Source organism: Lipotes vexillifer, unplaced genomic scaffold (assembly GCF_000442215.2).
Source record: "Lipotes vexillifer unplaced genomic scaffold, Lipotes_vexillifer_v1.1 scaffold150, whole genome shotgun sequence".
In the NCBI taxonomy this organism is placed as follows: domain Eukaryota; kingdom Metazoa; phylum Chordata; class Mammalia; order Artiodactyla; family Lipotidae; genus Lipotes; species Lipotes vexillifer.
This window is the reverse complement of record NW_006792921.1, coordinates 6,828,651-6,849,756: the sequence shown is the minus strand read 5'-3', so window position 1 is coordinate 6,849,756 and position 21,106 is coordinate 6,828,651. Positions and strand designations below refer to the sequence as shown.

Genomic DNA, 21,106 nt, shown 5'->3' with positions numbered 1-21,106 from the left:
TTTCAAATATTCCTCCCAGGTTTAACCATAGAGTAGAATATTAAAAAAATAGCTGAGGAAGGATTGATACATATTTCTCCTTGGGGAAAATTTAGATATTCTTTTTTTTTTTCTTTTTCTTTTTTTGCGGTACACGGGCCTCTCACTGCTGTGGCCTCTCCCATTGCGGAGCACAGGCTCTGGACACACAGACTCAGTGGCCATGGCTCACGGGCCTAGCCGCTCCGCGGCATGTGGGATCTTCCTGGACCGGGGCACGAACCCGTGTCCCCTGCATCAGCAGGCAGACTCTCAACCACTGCGCCACCAGGGAAGCCCTAGATATTCTTGCTCTGGCTAGAATGTGCTTTTACATTTTGTAGAAAGGTCAACAAACCTGCCCTGATCTAGAGGAAGACATCCGTATCCTTTTCTCCAACAGGACAATATGACAGAGAGGCTGGATCTGATTCTGCCCAAGCTGGAGGAGACATCCTGGTGCTTCTCCCCAAGGCGGATGGAGGAAAGGCAGCTAAATGGGTCACACTGCAGCATGGAGCCTGCTGGCCATCACTGGGAGGAAAGGCAGCCCCAGGGGCCATGGAAGGGTGGATCTTAGCACATGAAGTCTGGCCATTCTTTTCTTCGGTCCAGTTATACTGATGCAGATTTGTGTAGTGTTCAGGTGGTTCCCCTGTGAGAAGCTCAAGCGGCTAAAAGGAAAGGAGGAACAAAAAGTTTGGACAACTTCCCATATTTACACTAAGCAGCTAACTCAGACTGGTGGGCAGGGCACTGATGGGTGTGAATTCTCTAGACTGGGCTCTGTGCGATGGCAACAGATCCTGGCAGTGACTTAGTCCATATTAGGTCAAAAGCTGTGTTTCTTGTTCTCATTTGGAAAATGGGATACTAATACTTATCTCTTGTTTACAGGGCAGAGGAAAAGATTGGCATGAGGGTGAGGTGACCCAAGTTCTAGTCCTGAATCACCATCAGCTAGCTGTGTGGCCTTGAGCAAACCAATGTGCTTTCTGGGCTTCAATTTCTTTATACTTAAAATGAACGTGTTGGCACCTAATCTTAGAATCTGGAATGACTGTACGATAAGGTTTCTCACTTAACGCACCCCTGCTACGATGGGCAGGATCTAGTGAAACCCCACACCGCATCGCCAGTACCAATAGCATCCCTTCTTGAATTTGCTGAGCCTGGTATCCCAGGTGAAATTCTAGCTCCTCCAACTACTGCTGCAGGGCTTCCAGTAAAGTTGCAGTTGTTCAGTCTCCTCCCTGCAGGTAAGTAATAGAAAACAACCAAATTTCACAAGCACCTCCAGGTGCAATCTTCCATTGTCCCTCTCAAAATGTAGGTCACTCCTTTGACAGGTCTTAAAAGAGACAGTCACCATCTTTATTTGTATCAGTTGCAGGCATAGGCTTATTAGGAGGGCAGGTTTCCTTTTTTTTTTTTAAACAACTCTGTTGCAGAATAATTTACATACCATAAAGTTTACCTATTCTAAGAGTACAGTTCAATGATTGTTAGTAAATCTGCCAAGTGTGTAACTACCACCACCATTCAATTTTGGAACACTTCCATCTCACCAGTAAGAAACCTTGTACTCCTTTATAAATCAATCCCTATTCCTACTCCCGGCCCCAGGCAATGACTAATCCACTTTTGGGACAAATACTTTTAATCTATGTGAAAATAGTGCAGATTTCCCAGACTCTAACAACCGCCAATATTCGCATTTGCGTGAGCCCCGTTCACATTGATTAAAGATATCCTACTGGCTAGCCCCCTCTTCCCAGCTGCTGCCTATTTTCTGACCTCAAATAGCCCTGGCCTTGAAGAGTTAAAGTGTTGCTATCCAGCAAATGGCTCTCACAGACTCCCACTGTGAAAGTAAGAATGGGAACAGGAAAGCGAAGGGAAAGCTGGCCAATTTCTCCTTAGCCCTGCTCCCTGGTGCTCATCTGTCTTGCCCTGGTTACCTTTTCGTGCTCCAGATGTGTGGGCTGGTACTTACTTTTATGGCTCCCTTAGATAATTATCTTTTCTCCTCTGACATGCCCCTGGAAAAGAGTGCCTGTTGTTCTCTAAGGTGCTGCTCAATTTCTTCTAAATGCTTCCGGAAACTCTGGCATACCGTCCTCATTGTTTCCATCTCAGGGACTGTGCACTGAGAACAATTAGAAAGAGCTGAGAAGGTAGGTCTTTCTGAATCACTGCAAGAGTTCACCACAGTGGCACCTGCCTTCCCACCTGGGCTTACCTGTTCGCGAGGAAGCCCTGCTGCTAATGTGTCAGAAAGAGAATAGGGAAAGCCCAGCCTTTGGCTTCGTCAAGCAACTAGAGGCAGTATGTGGCTGGGACAGGAGGGCAGCCATTGTTGGATGGCCCTTGGAGACATTGTGTCCCAGGGACAAGAAGGCGCTGGAAGACTAGGGGGAGATCGGGTGCAAGGATGTAGACAGGAGAGGAGGAGGGAAGGGCCAGAATAGTGCGAGCCTGTGCTTAGAATTGTTGAATTTTGTTTAATCTTGTTTCACTTTGGTGCTGAGTACTGCCTCACTCTGAATCTCAATAACACTGAACACGTTTGTTCGGATGGTATGTATTTGATTAGAGAAAGTCTGCTTAGAATAATTTTTATTATTCTTAGTTTTGCTTAACCACAGTCTCTGGTGGTTGAAATCTGTAGGATCAGCCCCACGCAGGTGACAATCCCATTCAGAGTGAGGTAGGCATAGATTAGGCATCCCATCCTCCATGGACTGGAATCGAAAATTGAACTCTGTCCTTTCAATCCTGCTTCCCATTGTTCCTGATGTGAATCATTCTTTAAATCTTACTTTCTCTGTACGACAATGCTGTTGCCTTGGTTTCTTTATTTAAATATCTTCTTGCAGCCACCAAGCCTGGTCTATTTGTCAGGCACTCTGCTGATTTGCAGAGTTCTTACCAGCTATCCTCTTTGTTTTCTAGCCCTGGTTGGATCATGCTTTGAATAGATCCATGATCCAGAACCCCAGAATCTCTACCCATCTGACTTTGAGTAATATTAATGCTAGCTGGACCCTAATGCTAGATCTACCGGGTCCTCCATTTTAAACTCGCTGATTAGTGTGTAGTGTCTGGTCATTGCCGACTCACCATCTCTCCCTCCTGTATTCATAATTACAGAATTCTAATATCTTAGGGGCACTGAGCATCTAACTAAAAACCTACATTTCCCAGTATCCCTTGCAGATAGGATGGCAATGAGATGGAAGTGGAGATGGTGGAGTGGGGCTTCTGGGAAACTCTTTAAAGGAAAAATTTCAATGGCAGAGGCCGCTTTTAACCTTCAGTGGAGACCAGCCTTCCAGCTATGTTAATTCCTCCCACCCCTTTTTCTAGGAAGTCCCAGCTTTCTTACCTTTCACCCCCAAACCACATGGCCACGCTCTTAGCAACCAGATGGCTATTTTTACTGGTATTGTCATAATGGAAATACTGTCCTAAGAGTGATATTTTGATATTGAAACTCTCCATCATTTTGCTTTGAGAGTCCGGTTTTGATTCTATCCTCATTTTTATACATGAACAACATTTTACAGAGCAAAACTCTCCAATTTTTGTTGCTTCGGTGTGAGTGCATTTGAACCAGTTAGAGGAGTATTTGAAGGTTATTGATGTCGGCAAGAGTGCTTGAAAGGTGACTACAGTTATGGTTCTTAAAACTAGAAAAGATCATACAGACCATGGAGGACTTCTTTTTATAGATACGTGTTCTGACACAAATAGTTAACTAACTTGTCCCAGGTCAAAACATGGTAGATTTCAAACCCAATTCTCCTGATTCATTTCTTTTCTTCTCAAGATCTAGCTGAGTCACAGCAGGGACTACAGTGTAGCTAGTCATACGGAGAAGTTATTTGTCCCTAAGGAATGAGCCGATTGGTCTTAGTAGATTCTTACAAGGTGACCAAGTTCTAGGGACTGTGAGGCCAGGGCCATGGAAATATGGTGCTCAAGTAGGTTGAACGTTATAAACGTTGAAATTTATGCTTCATCTAGATATTTTGGGATAACCTTTGTGATTGGAAGGCATGAGGGCTGGGATTTAGGAATAACTGATGGTGTATAGCTCCCTGTGAAGGGAGAGATATGGAAGATTCTGAAATGCTGCCATCTCCCGGTCATTTGGAAACACTGAAACTATCAATACATTTCTGCTTTAGAACAGATACAGAAGCTTCAGAAAAAAGGAAACCTTAGGCAAGCAAACAAAAAAAGAGACTGTTTTGAACTCTTTTTTTTCCAATATAAGGGCTAGGTTATAACTCAAATACAATGCAAGGTCTACTCTACTGACCCAACCTGGCCTTAAAACAAACTTTATCTTCAATAGTAAGAGCAACAATATTGACCCTTCACTTCTGAATTGGCTCATATTACTTTTCAGTGGCCATGGCTCACGGGCCCAGCCGCTCCGCGGCATGTGGGATCTTCGCGGACCGGGGCGCGAACCCGTGTCCCCTGTATCGGCAGGCGGACTCTCAACCACTGCGCCACCAGGGAAGCCCAGCTCATATTACTTTTTAAAATTTTGTATGATTTTCTTTTTCTTTAAATCTAAATAATAAACATTATAGATGGATCTTCTAATATCCAAAACTCTTATTTCATATACAACTCATTTTCTTTTCTGGAAAGATTTTATTTCGAATTAACAAATTATTGTGAAGAAATCACTTCTTTATAAGAAATGAATCATATCAGCAAACCATTATCATAGATAACCCACGAGAGCACACCCTGTCTGTGACTTTCTTCTGAAGTTTTAAACACAGTTTTGGTTTTTTATACTTTATTATTTTAAACAAAATATAAAACCAAATATGGTTTAATTTATATTTCCTTATGAAATTTATCTTAAAAATGTAAATTAGAAAAATAATTTTTTTCAGGATATGTTAGATCAATAATCTGGTTTTCATCATGGAAACTGGAGTACCTAACTGTAGGATTTAATACTTTTCCCCTTATAGCCTCTTAAAATGTCACCTTCTCCAGCTGTCTTTCATCCCTAACATTTGCCTCCATGAACTATATGGTCAAGTAGATGTTTATTCCCTTAGAGCTGAGTTTTTCAACGTTGACATTGTTGACATTTTAGGTCAGATAATCCTTTGTTGTGAGGGATGTCCTATGTATTGTAGGATGTTTAGCACCATCCCTGACCTCCACCCACTAAATGCCAGTAGCACCTACCCCTGTTATGACAACCGAACATGTCTCCCAACATTGCCAAATGTCGCCATGGGTGGGGTAAAATGATCCCCAATTGAAAACCACTGCATTTACAATCTCTCAACTAACATTAGTGATGATGATGACTCCTACTGTTCTCCAGGACTTGAACCTCGGTCTTTTTACTCCAAAGGACCCCAGCTATACATTAGCTTTTGTTCTTTTCTCTCACTGAAACTTAGCATAATATTATACCTAGAATTGATCTCAACACCTTCTTTTACTAGTTCACCCTTATTTTATCTTTCATATAATCACTTTCTATATTCATATTACATTTGTATAGATTTCTATATCTTGAGGGACCATGTAGTAATTTGCCTTATCTTTCAAATAATTACTTTCTCATGTTACTATTACACTTACATAGATTTAGATATTTTTAAAGTTGGACACATCTTTGGAGTGGATTGTCCAAGAATTTGGTGTCAGCTAACCTTGAATGTGACTCTGGACTTAGGAGTTGTGGGAAGTTGGAAAATTAAACTCTCTCAGTTCTTGTTTCCTCATCTGTAAAAGAGGGAGGACTTGGCACATTTATGGCATGGATGAAAATGGGGGTTATTTGACACAGCATAAATAAAGTGCTTGGTATAGCACTCAGTAAATATTTGTGGAATTAACAGGATGGGAAGGTAACACAGAAGGCCCCAAATAGTAGGCACCCAGGAAATCATAGTTGCCTTTCATTCTCCCTTGAACAGCTACAGTCCTACGTTATATGTGCTACCTTGTTTTCCCACCCTGTCTATACACGTAGTTTCATGTTTGATACTCTTAATTTTTTAAATCAACGGCTAGCCTTGATAGCCTAGATTATTTCTGACCTTGAGAATTGCTGAAGAGGGTTCATTGGAAGGACTCACTAAATGCTTGTTGATCTACCAGGAGCTGAACAGGGTTGGGGGTCCTTCAGTCCTCAGTAACCTCAATGTTCACTTTTAAACAAGCTTAGCAAAGGAAGACCAAAAGTTCCTCTATTTGACATGAGAAGTTCTATGTTTAAGACCTGAACAATAATAAAAGAGTAACAAAAATCGGTAACCACGCAATTAGCATTTTCTAGGGCTTTCTATGTGCCGGGCACTGTGCTGACTGTGCTGAGTGCCTTACAAGTTTTCTCTCATTTAATCCGAAAACGATCCTGCATCGATGACATGAATAGCCTCCCTATTTTACAAGACAGGAACTAGGCTCAGAGACATGAAATGGCTTGTGCAAGATTATACAGCTAAGTGAATATCAGACAGAATTTTCAGTTAGACTGATCTGAAGAGGAGGTACAGATGCATTGATGCTTAGAACCTTACACATGAATGTACTGTTCTATACCCCTCTGTAAAATGGGGGTGGATAATAAAATGTGCCTTCCTTCCTTCCTAAGGTGATTGGAAGTATCAAATAAGAAGAAATTTGTGAGAATATATTGTAAATAATAAAGCAGTCTACAAATATTAGTCATGATTTGAAATGGAAAGGTACGTCTCGAGAGCTCACATTCGGAAGGGAAGGCTGAACTTTATCCCTGAGGTATTTATCGTTGCTGCGTCTGCTTCCCCATCTTTGCTGAGGTAAATACTGACAGAATACAGCTCTCTCACTGTGGTGTCCTGAAGGACTTTCAAAGTCTTCATAAACTGGGCTTCCAGATGGTTATGTGAGCATGAACAGGACCTACAGGCTGAAGACACAAAGCTGGGGCTTTGCCTCGCCACGTGGCAGGGGAGATGGTGGTGACAGCAGCCACCACAGTGGGCAGGCACAGCTTGGCAGGTGCCCCCTGGGTAGATACCAGGGAAACATGTGTCTGCAGAGACAGATTTGGTGAGGGGCTGGGCCTTGTTACTTGGAGCTGAACAGCAATGCCAGGGCCTAGGCTCACATGTGTTAAGTCTGAACAGAAACATCATTGAACTGTCTTGCTTCTGTTCCCAGTCCTGGTTCTGCTGTGATAACAGGGTCACACTTAGTGCATTCTAAAGTTGCTTCTCTAGAATCCATTCCCAAGACCACAGCACTCTGAGCAGCTGATGCCAGTTTGCAGAACATCTGGATTGTCACAGACTTGGAGCATTTACGTTAGCATCTGGAGGAAGGTTTCCCATCTCAGATTCTGCCCTAGGTGGTATTTGACCCAAAGCACTACACCTTGGCCTCACTTGGGGAGTATCACCAGCCACTTAATCTAGATGGGGAATGGACCTTCCAGATGTTTGGACAAGGTCTCCTGTATAGGGCATGGCTTCACTGGGCTTGGGGATGTGCTGTGGGACACTCTTTTTGCATCAGTAAGGCGTTGTTAATATCAGGACAGAGTTTACCGCCTTCTGTTCCTCTTGGGGCCTCCGAGTCAACATGAAAGGACTTGTCTTGAGCACAGTCAATTCCAGGTGATCTCTGAGACTCACAGTGGTGGCTTTGTACATATACTGCCCCAGCTCGCTCAGGCCTTAGGAACCTATCCTTCCCTTCTGTGATATGCATCACCATAAGACCCAGAGGGCAATCAGATTTGGAGGTAACCGTGCCTACAGTGGCCTCATATTCAGTCTGGGGCGCAGGCAGGTGCTGCCACAGATGGCTGTTTTTCCTTGGGGGTTCTCCCCCAGGGGTGATCTTATCAAGGGCCAGATCTTGGGTCAACAGCTCTGAGGGCCTGTCCATGGCCTCAAACTGAGACTCTTTCTCTACCACAGAGGTTGAGGCTTTTTCTTCCAAGACACTCCTGTCTTGACTTGAAAAAGATGTCCTCACTATGCTCTTGGAATCAGACTCCTGCTGGCAGTGACTCTTGCTGGCAGTCCTGGGATGACTCTAAGCTGTGGCTCTGATTCCTTGGCTTTCTATATCCATTCTCAGCAGGACTCTGGTAGCTTGACAAGCAGGGTATCTGTGGGAGAAATGGGAATAAGGGCAAATGGGTCAGAAAGGTGGGGGAGGTACTAGGTTTAAGAAATGCTGTGTTTTCCTTTTTTCTTATCATTATCATTGACTTAGGAATCAGGAGACAATGGTTACAAACTCAGGTTTGTGTAAGTTTACTACTTTACCTGGGACCTTCTTTCTACGAGACTCAGTTTCCTTCCTTAGAAAGATCAAAAGAAAATAAAAAGGAAACAAACACTGAGCTTTCTGTACTTGTCAACTGTGACTCCATTGTCCCCCATCTCTCAGGTGCCTTTGGCGTGTCTTCTAAGCACTGGTTGCACTTTCCAACTGTGGTGGCGCACTTTCATCTTATCTTTCCTTCTGTTCCTATTCCGACCCTCAAGGTGCCCTCTACCTGCAGGGGTGGTGGTTCCTCCAGGAACCCGCTGCTGTCAGCCTGGCAGCTGTTTGCTCTGTCGCCATGGCACCTGCAGAAAGATAAAGAGGCCTGGGGTCAGTAAAGTGAAAACAGACTGCCAGCAGGACTGGAGTCAAACACTCTCTGTGTCTGACATACTACAGATCCTCAGTAGATGTCCACTGTGTGGAAGTATACATGAATAAGGGAATTTCAAGGATTTTTTTCTCAGTTATCAGAGGGTCCGCATAAAATTGAGTCACTGGTTTCCTGTTACAAGGAGTAAAACATGAAACAAAGGAAGAGGAATTAACATCTCTTAAAGCTAAATAACAATCTGATTGTGAGATACATCTTCACTAAGGGGAAGAAAATCCAGAAGGAGATGCATATGCCTTAAATGCCACACTAAAAAAACAATAAACACCACAATTTATATATCTGTGTATATGTATTGCAATGGAAAGAATGTTACATTCCCCTTCCACCATGCTATGTAAACATTAGGAGACCCAAAGATTCAACAGAAGGGTTGAAACTTGCTGAAGATGGACAAAACAGACTTTGCAACCTCTCACTTTTTCTATATTTGTTTTGGTGCAAGATTTGTGCCACAAGCTGTGAAGGACTCCCAGTACATCATTAGTCTTTAAAATTTCCAGATAATGTCTAAGCAATTACGATTCTGGAATATAAGCTTCATATAAAATGGTTGCTATTCCCTTTCTTATAGCTTTGGAATGAAATTATACATTAGAGCACTAAAACAAAATTATCAGTTAAAGCCCATTTATTCGTATGCTGGTAGGTTCAAGTCAATCTGGTCCAAATGAAAATAAACAACCACAAACATAAAGGGTCCCTAAAAAGTAGAGAGAGTGATTTCTTCTAAAAGGGATATAGTTATATTATAACTGTTACCTTTAGTTAACTGTACTTTGTAAAGCACAAAAAACCAAAAATAAACAAAAATAACCTCTGAAACTCATTTAAGTGAATTTGTGAAGAAACCAGATTATGAAAACTTCTCTTTGATGGTGAGATCAAATGGTGGAATTGGGCATATTTCTCTCAGGAGTAGAGCCTTATTTATCTTGTGTTTTAGAAGCCAGATACATGCATCTGAATCATTCTGAGCAAGTCGCCAAGAAAATGTGGTCCAATTTACAGATGGTTTCATTTCTTCAGGAGGCTAAAAATCTTTCCTGCCTATAAACCACCTTTTTGACAACTCGATAATAAACTCTCAAAATTGGGTTTGCAAATTCTCTTTTTAAAATGATTAATTAATTAATTAATTTTGGGCTGCGTTGGGTCTTCATTGCTGTGCGCAGGCTTTCTCTAGTTGCGGTGAGCAGGGGCTACTTTTCTTTGCAGTGCACAGACTTATTGTGGTGGCTTCTCTTATTTCGGAGCACGGGCTCTAGAGCTCAGGCTCAGTAGTTGTGGCACACGGGCTTAGCTGCTCCGTGGTATGTGGGACCTTCCCAGACCAAGGCTCGAATCCGTGTCCCCTGCATTGGCAGGCGGATTCTTAATCACTGCGCCACCAGGGAAGTCCCGGGTTTGCAAATTCTAACCATTCTCTTAGGGTTGTAGGAATTACATGATAAAAGGATGAGAAATTGCCTAGTCCAGGATGGCTATGATAGATGATTAAGCAAATAGACAAATACAAATGTGCATCGTTTAGCACTCCCACACCCTCACACCTAATATGTAATATGAAGGTTGGCATGACTTAGGGGAAGATGATATGGCCTCTGGCAAGAGTAATGGACTTAGTACCTGCACCCCTAGGCCAACCCAACCCAGTTCCTGAAACTATTGAGGCCGAGACAGGTAGAACTTCAGAAGCCTCATCACCTCCAATAGGATTTTCCCTATGCACTTAATATGCACAAGGAGCCATAACTCTTCCTTACTCCACTAGATTGGGGCCTTGACTTACCCCTACCTTATCGCTTACCCCTACCAGTCCCTTTCCCCTATAGCTATATCTTATGATTCAAACCCTTGCCTACTGGGTGGATCCTGTACCAAACCACCACGAATCCCCTCGTGAGTTTGTCATGCCCCTTAGACTGCTGATTTCCTCATTCTGCCAATCCCGTAGCTCGGGGGGTTAATCTCTCGGTAATGTATGTTACTAAGATCCAGTTCGCTCCCATAGCTGAGTCATCTAGAAAATCTGGAGCCAAGTCTACTGGGTTAAGATTCTGACTCTCCTTCTCACTAGTTGTGTGGTCTTGGGCGCGCCACTTACACTCTCTGAGTCTGTCTCCTCATGGAGAAAAGAATAAATATGCTGAAGATACTGTCTGTGGGGTTGCGAAGAGGATAATATCCAATAATATATACGTGAAGAATTTATGTACATGGAAAAGATGATGTGATTACATATACATTTTTACTGCAGAACATCATCTTAATATTATATTATCTATCAGAATTCAATCATTACTAATGTTATTAAATATCATTAATGAGTGTCATTATTAATATTAATATTTATTAGAAATTACCTTTTCCGGCACAGGACTGTCCTCACAGAGTTAAGATTTTACCCTGCCAATTAGGTAGACCCTGCCCCGGGAAGGTTTGCTTCACCATCTCACGGGTGTGAAACACTTCTGCCTGGGGGTAGAGTGGCGCTGCAGGCACTTTGTCCAAACAGTCACCAGGTGGCAGCATTACATCAACCACAGCACAGAGGAGTCAGGGCCCTGACAAGAGTCTCTGGAATGGCTTAAAGCAGTAAGAGAAGTCAACCTGAAGGGTTGCTTTTCTGAGCTGAGTTAGTGATAAAAGCTCTGAATCCTAAGTGGAAAGTTTTTACTTAATGTAGTCTGAGTCCCTAGAGGCTCAGGAAAAAAAAAACAAACAAAAACCTGTGGAATTGAAACATAAATGAGGGAAGGGAGAAAAAGAAAAGGAATCTTTAAGGCTGTGAAGAACAAAAGAAATGGTTCGACCTTAGGCTGTTTGGGGTTCTCATCTTCCCTGAGCTATTCTACTCTACGTCTTTGCCAAGTTCTTCTCTCTTCCATCCTCCAATGGCAGCAAACTCTGTGACAGCTCCGTGGTGAAGTTACATCTCAGGGGCAAATTATCTTCGAATTGGACTGGACATTACAGATTATGCAAACTCGAATGCCTTTAGGAGCTGGGCAGGTCACATAGATATGTGAAGCAGCAAGATTCAAGACGATAGGGAGCCATGTGAATAGTCTGGACTCCAGAGTGTGTGTTCCCCCAAAGGCATTAAAAAAAATTCATTTGTAGGGCTTCCCTGGTGGCGCAGTGGTAGAGAGTCCGCCGGCCGATGCAGGGGACACGGGTTCGCGCCCCGGTCCGGGAAGATCCCACATGCCACGGAGCGGCTGGGCCCGTGAGCCATGGCCGCTGAGCCTGCGCGTCCGGAGCCCGTGCTGCGCAACGGGAGAGGCCACAACAGTGAGAGGCCCGCGTACCGCAAAAAAAAAAAAAAAAAAAAAAAAATTCATTTGTAGAACAAACAAAACCTCTCTATGGGCCAGTCAGTCCCCCATGTTGGAAGCCTGCATGGTGCATCCTACCATCCAGTGCAGGAGTACCTTCCAGAACATTCCTTATAGATGGTCATCTAGCTGGTGCTTGCCCACTTGTGGTGACAGAGACCTACTCTTGCGTACTCAGAGGGTATCATACCTTTTAGAAAATGCCTTTTCATATTGAGCCACATCTACCTCAGCACTTTCCATCTGTTGCTCATGCTTCACTCCGTGGAGTAATACTGGGCGTGTCTAACCCATTTTCCCCCGGACAGCTCTCTTGTACTCTCCAGGCCTTCTCTCCTCACCTTAAATCTCCCCAGATCCCCTTAAATCAGCCCTCAGAGGGCAGGGTCTCCAGGCCATTTGTGTTTTGTATTTTGGAATAAGCACTTAATAATGTTTGCTGTAAAACTGGGCACCCAGAATTCGATTCCGTGATTGAGACATGGTCTGAACAGCACGGAGTGGAGCAGGACTGCCCTCTTCCTTCTTCTTGATATTTCTCTTCTGTACACACAGCCTAAGGTTAGTCTAGTCAGAAGCTGTGTTTGCAGTGTTGGGTTGTACTGAGATCAGTCTCTATTTTGTATTCTCATAAGATTGACCTAGCTAGCTTGGGACCATGTTTTCATCCAGTCAAGGATGATTTTGACCTTCATTCTGAAAGCTATTTGTGTTTTCTATGGCTTTGAAACACATTCTTGCTGTGGGCCAAGTCACAGTTAATATTCTGAAGAGAACAGGCCATGAGACAGAGCCGGGCAGGGTGCTCTACTGCAAACCCCCCTTCTTCCATTGAACACATGTTCACTGGCCCTGCAGGGCCCTGCACTGCTCCAGAAACTCCATGGACACAGCAACAAAAGTACCTGGCCTCACACAGCTTATATTTTATCTTGACTGAATTCTAGAACTCAAGAAAGGCTGACAATATTCGTGATTGTGGCGGGTACACCTGAAGAGATTTAATTTTTCCTTCTATGCCAGCAGGCTGGAAGCAGAGGAGTTTCTAGCCCATAAAGATTTCTACATAAGGATTTGATAATTTCCATTAGCACCCTGCTGACATTTTTGTTTCAATCTCTTTCTTACAACCTGGGAATCCTTACTTTTCCTTTTTCCTTTTTCCTCCTACTCCCCTCCCTCTCCCTCACCTCCTCCCTCTTTTTTTTTGTTTTTTGCTCCAGGTTTAGCAATTTCTCCTTTGTTCTTTAGTCAGAATAATCTTCCTTCATCATTCCAAAAAAAAAAAAAAATAGCTGCTTCTCTAAAATCAGCTTCTTTTTGGCTTAATACCATTATAGAAGTAATACATAGCAGTGAAAAAAATTTGGAAAGTGAAAAATCATAAAAAAGAAAATAAAAATTACGTATAATCTAACCATACAGGAAAGTTACTATAATATATATCTACTTCAATCCAGTACATTTTCTCTGTGCACATGTATGTTTTATAAAATAATCATCCTAACATACACAGTATATATTCTGCTTCTTTTCACATAATATACTGTGAATTTTTCTCTATCAAAAATTCCTTATAATTTGTGTATGTGTTCATATGTGTGTATTTGTAAGCACATGAATTTCTTTTTCAGATTTTGATATAATGATTGTGCTACTTGTATAAAAAAATAAGTAGATAGGTTTCTCTTTTTTTTCCCTATGCTCTCAAGCAGTGTAGAAAGCTTAGGTAGTAGCACGTCCTTAAACTTTTTTTTTTTTTTAAGAAGATGTTGGGGGTAGGAGTTTATTAATTAATTAATTAATTTTTTCTGTGTTGGGTCTTCGTTTCTGTGCGAGGGCTTTCTCTAGCTGTGGCAAGCGGGGGCCACTCTTCATCGCGGTGCGCGGGCCTCTCACTATCGCGGCCTCTCTTGTTGCGGAGCACAGGCTCCAGACGCGAAGGCTCAGCGGCCACGGCTCACGGGCCCAGCTGCTCCGCGGCATGTGGGATCTTCCCGGACCGGGACACGAACCCGTGTCCCCTGCATTAGCAGGCAGACTCTCAACCACTGCGCCACCAGGGATGCCCCTCCTTAAACTTTTTAGAGTGCTCAGCCATAAAACCACTGATCATGGTGCATCTTAAAAGATGAAATTCTTTGACAACTTTTAATTTCTACAATAGTTATTGACATTTTTGGATTCCTACTTCTTGAATTAATGGAAATACTTTCTTTTTCTTACTTATTTTCTAATGTTGTCAGTCAAATCAATCATTTGTTTTCATTCTACAGTCTCTAAAAAGAACAAAGACTAAGTTTCTGCTTCTTGTCATAGCTTTGGCTTTATTTCATAAATTTTTTTATGTACTTCTTTTTTCTTGAATTCTACTCTATCGAATAATAATAATGTTGGAATTCCTGTTTTCTTTTTGTTTACTTTAGCATACTTTTGGGTATATTTTTGCCCATTCATTTTTCTTTTAACTTTTCTGCGATTCTTTAAATGTCGTTAAATTATTTTAATGACCTTTGAGTCTTTTCCTTTGTTAGATCCATTTATTATATCTATAACCATTTTCATAAAATATGATCTTGGTCTTATTGTTCATAATTTTATGTTATCTACTTTTATAATTGTGATTGACGTAGTAAGCATATGGCATACTTGATGCAAATCTGTTTTTTGTTTTTTTTTTTTGCGGTACGCGGGCCTCTCACCGTTATGGCCTCTCCCGCCATGGAGCACAGGCTCCGGACGCGCAGGCCCAGCAGCCATGGCTCACGGGCCCAGCCGCTCTGCGGCATGTGGGATCCTCCCAGAGGGGCACGAACCCGTGTCCCCTACATCGGCAGGCGGACTCTCAACCACTGCGCCACCGAGGAAGCCCTCTCTCTCCCTTTTTTTTAAAAATAGGCATCACTAAGAGTCCATGCGGGTCTTTTCTGCTGAGCTGGGATTCAGCCTCAGAATATTTCTCAGTTCAACATTACTAAAGGCTAATACTGATCAATGAGAACTGGGACATAAGTTATAATCTACTTGCTATTCTTATTGTATTAATAAAGACCATAACTTCGCATTTAAGCTAACCTGATTTCCAACTGCATCATAAATAGCTATCTCAGAGACTTAATCGAGGATTAAAGGAGATAATGTAAAACACTTAGCCTAGTGCCTGGCACTCAATATTTGTTAGTATCATTAGTATGATTAATTTTCAATGATTCTTCTTTTGCCAGGTGGACTATATTTTCTTAGGTTGCTTTTTTCCTCTGGTAATTCATAAGGCATATAGTGTGTTTTTAAATTTAATTAGTGGTAACTTAAAAAGTTCAAACATATTTCACACTGCGATTTTCAACATCAAGAATTATACATGTCTATTGACTGCCCAATTAATCAGTATTTGTTGGTAATTTTATTTTCTTCTGCGTTCAGCTTTCTTTGATATGATCTAGGATTTTAGGTCTAGAATGTTGTTGTTAAATTATTTTTTTCACGTGCCTTTTTAAGAATTTTCATGACATTTGGATTACGTCTGTGTAATTTACACTTCCTTCTACTTTGCTTTTGCTCGTCCTCTTAGACAGGATTTCCTTATTCGGTAGCTGGTATACATCTTTGAGGAAGAAAATGTGAGTGCTCTACTTCCTGAGAGTTTGCTTATCTGAAATGTTGCTTCACGATTATACGACAACTTAAAAAGGTATAAAAGTCTTGAGTTGCAAAATATCTGCTTTAAAATGAAACTGATGTGCTCTTATCCTCTGGTTTCTGCTGAGAGGTGAGTGTGAAAAACCTTCTCTATTGGTCTCATGGTCTGACCATATTTTAAAATATACATAATTCACGTTGCTTCCTCTGGCATCTTATCATACCATTTTTTTTAGAAGCTGTCATGTAACACACTACCTAAACAATAGTTGAAAAGGACATTTTAGAGCAATCAGAGGGAGTGACGTATGTTTCTGTGCTCCCTCCTCCCCCCACAAGCTATGTTTCTACCCATAAGGAGAAGAGGCCAGTGTGCCTGGAGCTAAGAGGCATAAAGTAATCAGGGGATTGATCATGAAGAATGTTGGAATGAAACAAGGTAATTTTAATCAATTAAATTATTTCTGAAACAGAACACTTATATGAATCTATAAAGATTATATTGTTTCAATACACATATCTTCTTTGTCTACACAGATACTTGTTTATTAGATATTCTTGAGAAAAAAAGAAGGGGCACAGAGCCAATTTTGAACTGTAAACCTGCGTTCATCGTTCGGGAAGAATGCAGTGAAAATTTTTCATTTGGAAACGGTGCTTATCTCATATTTGAACACAGGAGAATAGAAGCTTCCAGGGCTAAATGAACAATGTTGCCATGACCATTTGAGACAATAGGTGGATTACAAATTTTGTGATCCCAATTTATTTGAAGCTTAATTTCTGTACTGATTCAACTACCATAGTTTTGAAGACCACCGGTCCAAATGTTTTTTCTCTTGCGAAGCTGTCTGGGAGCAACATTATCCTTGCTTGACTTAACCAGCTGATGGGCAGCTGATTATGCCAACTGCTCAGACAGCAAGAGGCAACAGTCCATTTACATGGTAGCCTACTTCATTAAAAGTAACAATTTAAGCATCCAAACTGGATCTATTTTTCTTACAATTATAAGTAAAAACTGTTTATTAAAAATACAATTCTTAAAAATGTAATAATCCAGGATGAAAAAGGAAAAAAAGTTTGGAGACACCAAGCTGGAGAACTAAAATTTTCATCAAGAATCAGGCTTATGATTTTCATCTACCTACATTCTAGGGGACAGATGTAGGAGTGGTGGCTGCATCGGGGGCAAAGGGGAAACTCTCTGGGAACCCACTTGTGTGTTGGTTAGTCTCCATTTGCCCTTCCTTACTTTCACTGCCGCTACTCCAGTCATGTTTTGCCCTGTCTTTCCTCCAGGTTTTCACTTGCGTTCAGTCAATGGGAGGAACCTGTAGAGATTGAAGGGCAGGAGAAAGAACACTGAGTGCTTACTTACCACCACTTCCTTCAAATAGGGTACTATTTGAAAATAGCTGCACTCCTTTCCGGTGAGATCTCCAGGTAAAGTGTTTTCCTTCTAGAGCTTCCACTTTTACCAGGCTCCAGTAACATGATTCTTCCCCACTGTTTTTTCAGACCTAGGAGTGGTAATGGCTTTCTGCTCTTCCTAGCCTAGGGGTGCTTCCCCGTTCTCTTATTGGTTCCTTGAATTCAGCCCACCTCAATAAATAGTTCCTTTTCAAACCTCTCTTCACTTAAACATTTTTGAATATGCTACTGCATTTCTGTCTGAGTGAAACGTCCAGGACAATCACCCAGATAACTAAAAATGCTTTGCCGTGGCTAATCTAGTATTCTCATAGCATTGTATCTTTTTATTTTAAATTTAAAAGAATATTTATTTATATATTTATCTGGCCATACTGTGTGTGCGATCTCAGTTCCCTGACCAGGGATCAAACCTGGGCCCTCGGCAGTGAGAGCACAGAGCCCTAACCACTGGGCCGCCAGGGAATTCCCAGTATCTTTAAATTTTAATCCTAAGTAATCTCCTTTTTTTTAAAAAAAAATAAAAAAGGAGGTTTGGGTTTTTAGGGACCTTAACCCACTGAAGCTTGTTGGAAAGATGGACAGAGGATTGAGACCCTGCCCTCCATATCTGTCATATTTAATCCCTTTCACCTCTTTGCCTCGCTCATTTTGATTTTTCTCTGAAGAATGTCTTTCATGTCGCTCTTTTGTTTTTGCACTACCAATGTTATTTTTTACTAGTTCAAAATCATTTTAAATTCTGGTAAAAATTATTTTATATATTCTCATTCATTTACTTGACAACTATATTACTAGTTGGCTACTCTGTGCCAGGCATTGGATGAATAATGGAGAGACCTGAAAGACAGAGACCAGGCTTTGAGGAACTTGTCTAGTCGACAAGGCGCAGATTATGGGTAAAATAGATGGTAAAGAAAAATGCTAAAAGTGCCTTTTAATTTAATTTGATAGCAATAAAAAATACCCCAGAAGATCTTTTTCAACATATGTTTTAGAAACACATAATTTATAAGACATGCCTCCTAAGCAATGAAGTAAAATAATTTTAAAGCTGATGACTAGCCACCGTCTAGAAAAAAGCTTGCTATATTTATTTATTCATTTCCAGAAATATTTATCTATTGAGTGCTTACTGTGAGTTAGGCAGTGTCCTAGATTCAGGGGATACAATGGTGAATAAGATTGCGTCTCTCCTCGGCAGAAGTTCAGTCAAATGTTCTGAGAATGAACTCTGAGGATGTTGGTAGCCCTTACAAAGAGTAAAATAGCCTTATAACAGAGTCTTTGTACACTTTAAAAGCTAAGTCCTTTTATCTGGGGCTCCAGCAGCACTGGCTTCTCTTTAAAGCATGGTTTCACTGACATGTGTAAACTATTTGGATTCAAATGCAAAAATTCAGAAGAGAAATCCTGAATACCTACTACAGGGGGAAAAATCAAGTGAAGATGCTGTATGCAGTTTTGTGATATTCATGATAGCAAAGGGAAGCATGATAACAAATGAGAAATATAATCACGGATCTATAAATAGTGAAATGCAAACACAAGTATATTAGAAAAACTTATTTCTACCTAGTAGCACCAGGTAAGTGGTGGCAATTGAAGTATGATTAATGGTAGTGCTCAGAACGAGGTTACACACCCGAACTTAAAGCATGATTGTGGTCAAAAGGAGGCCTATTTCAAATTGATTTTTCAAAAGGAATTATATATCTGGCTTAATTTCAAACAAGCCATTGTAATATCTTTTGTCACACAAAGTATATTCCATTGCTTTATGTGATGTTATCATTCTTTTTTCTGGTCTTTGCTCTTACAAAAGGAAAACCAGAAGATGCACAGCAGTAACAGATTTTGAGACTGAATTCTTTTTTTCTTAGAAGGACATGTTTTTGCCAAGTTTGCAACCCACTTGAACTTCTGTTTGTTCTTTGATTTTAGAATAAACTTGGGTTCCTTTTAACACTGGGAAAATTACAGACTTTGCCATAGATAAAGAAGTCTAACAAAGTTTACTCAAGATTTTTATCATCACCAAGTATCTGTAAGTAAAGAACCTTCTTAATACAATCATTGTAGCTGAATCTGAAATATAGTGTCTTAATTTAAGGTGAAACCATTTTATTTTTAATTAAGCATTCATAAAAAAACTTTGTAAAGGAAATATTTTTTAAAAGACATTCTAAGAAAAGCTTGCTCTCATTTTTAACTGTTTGAAGAAGAGTTTCTTTATTTAAAAAACTACTTGATCATTTGTTTCCCCAACAAACATGAGTGTTTGCTCTGTGCTAGGCACTGAGGTAAATTCTGGGGACTGAAAAGAAATCAGAGATTATTCATGCCATCAAAATGCTATTACCTGCTTAAATTTACCTTTACACATATCGTTTAAACAAAGAATAATTTGGGAACTAACTGTTACACAGAGAACTGGTTAATCATAAAATAATCAGAATTGGAGATTCAGAACTGAGAGTCTTGGGTCTGGATTTGTCACTAAATCATCACTGGCATTGGAACAAGTCACTAACCTTGTGGGTCTTTCTTTCCTCATATGTAAAGTATGAGGGTTGGCCTAGAAGTGGAGTCATTAAGCCTTCCATTTTATAATGACAACAATTTGATTGCCTGAAATAACCATAACCTCATGCCCACCCCTAAATGTGGGAGCATGCATATTGGCTCGACACGGTCCACCAAAGCCTACCAAGGCATGGAGAGGGTAACTCGCATGTATTTATAGACAAAGAAAAGGAGGGAAGACTAAATCTCTTTTTAAAAATAAATAAGTTATTATGGTTAATATATACAGATTACAGGTAACATGGGCATACTTTAGAAATTGTAAGAAGACGAAGGTGAACAGGGAGTCAGAGAGGAGAGCAGAGACATGCTACAAGGTGGTGCGCGATCAGCTTCCACACAGTCCTTTCAGAATCCTGAAAGGCTTTGTGTTACCCACTCCCTTATGACACATGTGATAAAACATTTTATCTGCTTTGGCTTCTAATGAAATGCAATCTGCACCAGCAAAACTCATTTTATAAGAAAGTCACATCCCGATAGGTTATTTGCAGCACAGAATTTGGGCAGGGAATTCCAACTGGAGTCAGAGAAATCTGGGTTTCGTCCCGATGCCAACACTTGCCAGTTGGGTGAACTTGAGCAAGTTACTTAACTTTTATGAGTCTTGGTTTCCTCATTCACAAATTAGAAATAATTGTAGGTAAGTCCTTATACTCAACTATAATTATGGGCTACTACGTTGTAACCAAATTAAGGAAGGGAAGTTTCTGAAATCTGCCTTTGGCCTCTCTTGACTCCCTTTTACTTTCTTGCCTCAAAGCCTTTTCTAACATCATCTCTACCTTCTCCAAGGAAAAAGGGGGGCCCCACTTAGAAGCATTTTGTCTTGGAATTACGCTATGGATCAGCGAAGAAACAAATATTTGTGAAACTTGGGTACAAAGAGTTGGCAAGACCCAAATGCCTCTAGCAGTGTTGTGTATCAGAAGCAAAGGGCATGAGAGGGATCCCCCAAAGAATAACGTAAACTTGCCTTCTTTCCATTTCCCCATACACGGCCCTATTATTTGTTATGGGATACTGGTCATACTGGGGAGAGGGGCAAATTGGGTGGTGATTGGAGAGATACACATAAAACAGAAAAGTTCTTACGTTTGGTGAAATGGTTACACCTTTGGTCTGGATACAGACTTCAGAGTCCTTGCTCCCATAACACTAATGGGTACCAAAAAGGCATATGAGTCCTAAGGGTCTGCGAGCCAGCTGTCTTCTGTCTTCTCCAGGCTTCCTTAGGATCCCAGGGGGGCCACAACTACCAGGAACTGTCAGAAGAGCATGTACAATTTCTCTAACAACAGTAAATATGGTGTTTCTGAAATTATTTCCCCACCATTTCCCTTGCTGCAAATAGAAAAGGAACTTTATTTTCTTTCCC

The 21,106-nt window shown here is 41.1% G+C and overlaps 1 protein-coding gene across 1 annotated transcript in view; it reads right to left on the bottom strand.

Moving 5' to 3' along the window:
- Positions 1 to 386: 386 nt before the first annotated feature.
- The window catches only part of ITPRID1 (ITPR interacting domain containing 1), a 70,294-nt gene continuing 49,574 nt past the window's right edge, over positions 387 to 21,106 (bottom strand). The window contains 9 exon segments of the mRNA XM_007466129.1: positions 387 to 692; positions 1,161 to 1,267; positions 2,011 to 2,167; positions 6,867 to 7,115; positions 7,183 to 7,359; positions 7,362 to 7,565; positions 7,567 to 8,067; positions 8,069 to 8,173; positions 8,567 to 8,624. Coding sequence (XP_007466191.1) covers positions 387 to 692; positions 1,161 to 1,267; positions 2,011 to 2,167; positions 6,867 to 7,115; positions 7,183 to 7,359; positions 7,362 to 7,565; positions 7,567 to 8,067; positions 8,069 to 8,173; positions 8,567 to 8,624 — 1,864 coding nt within the window.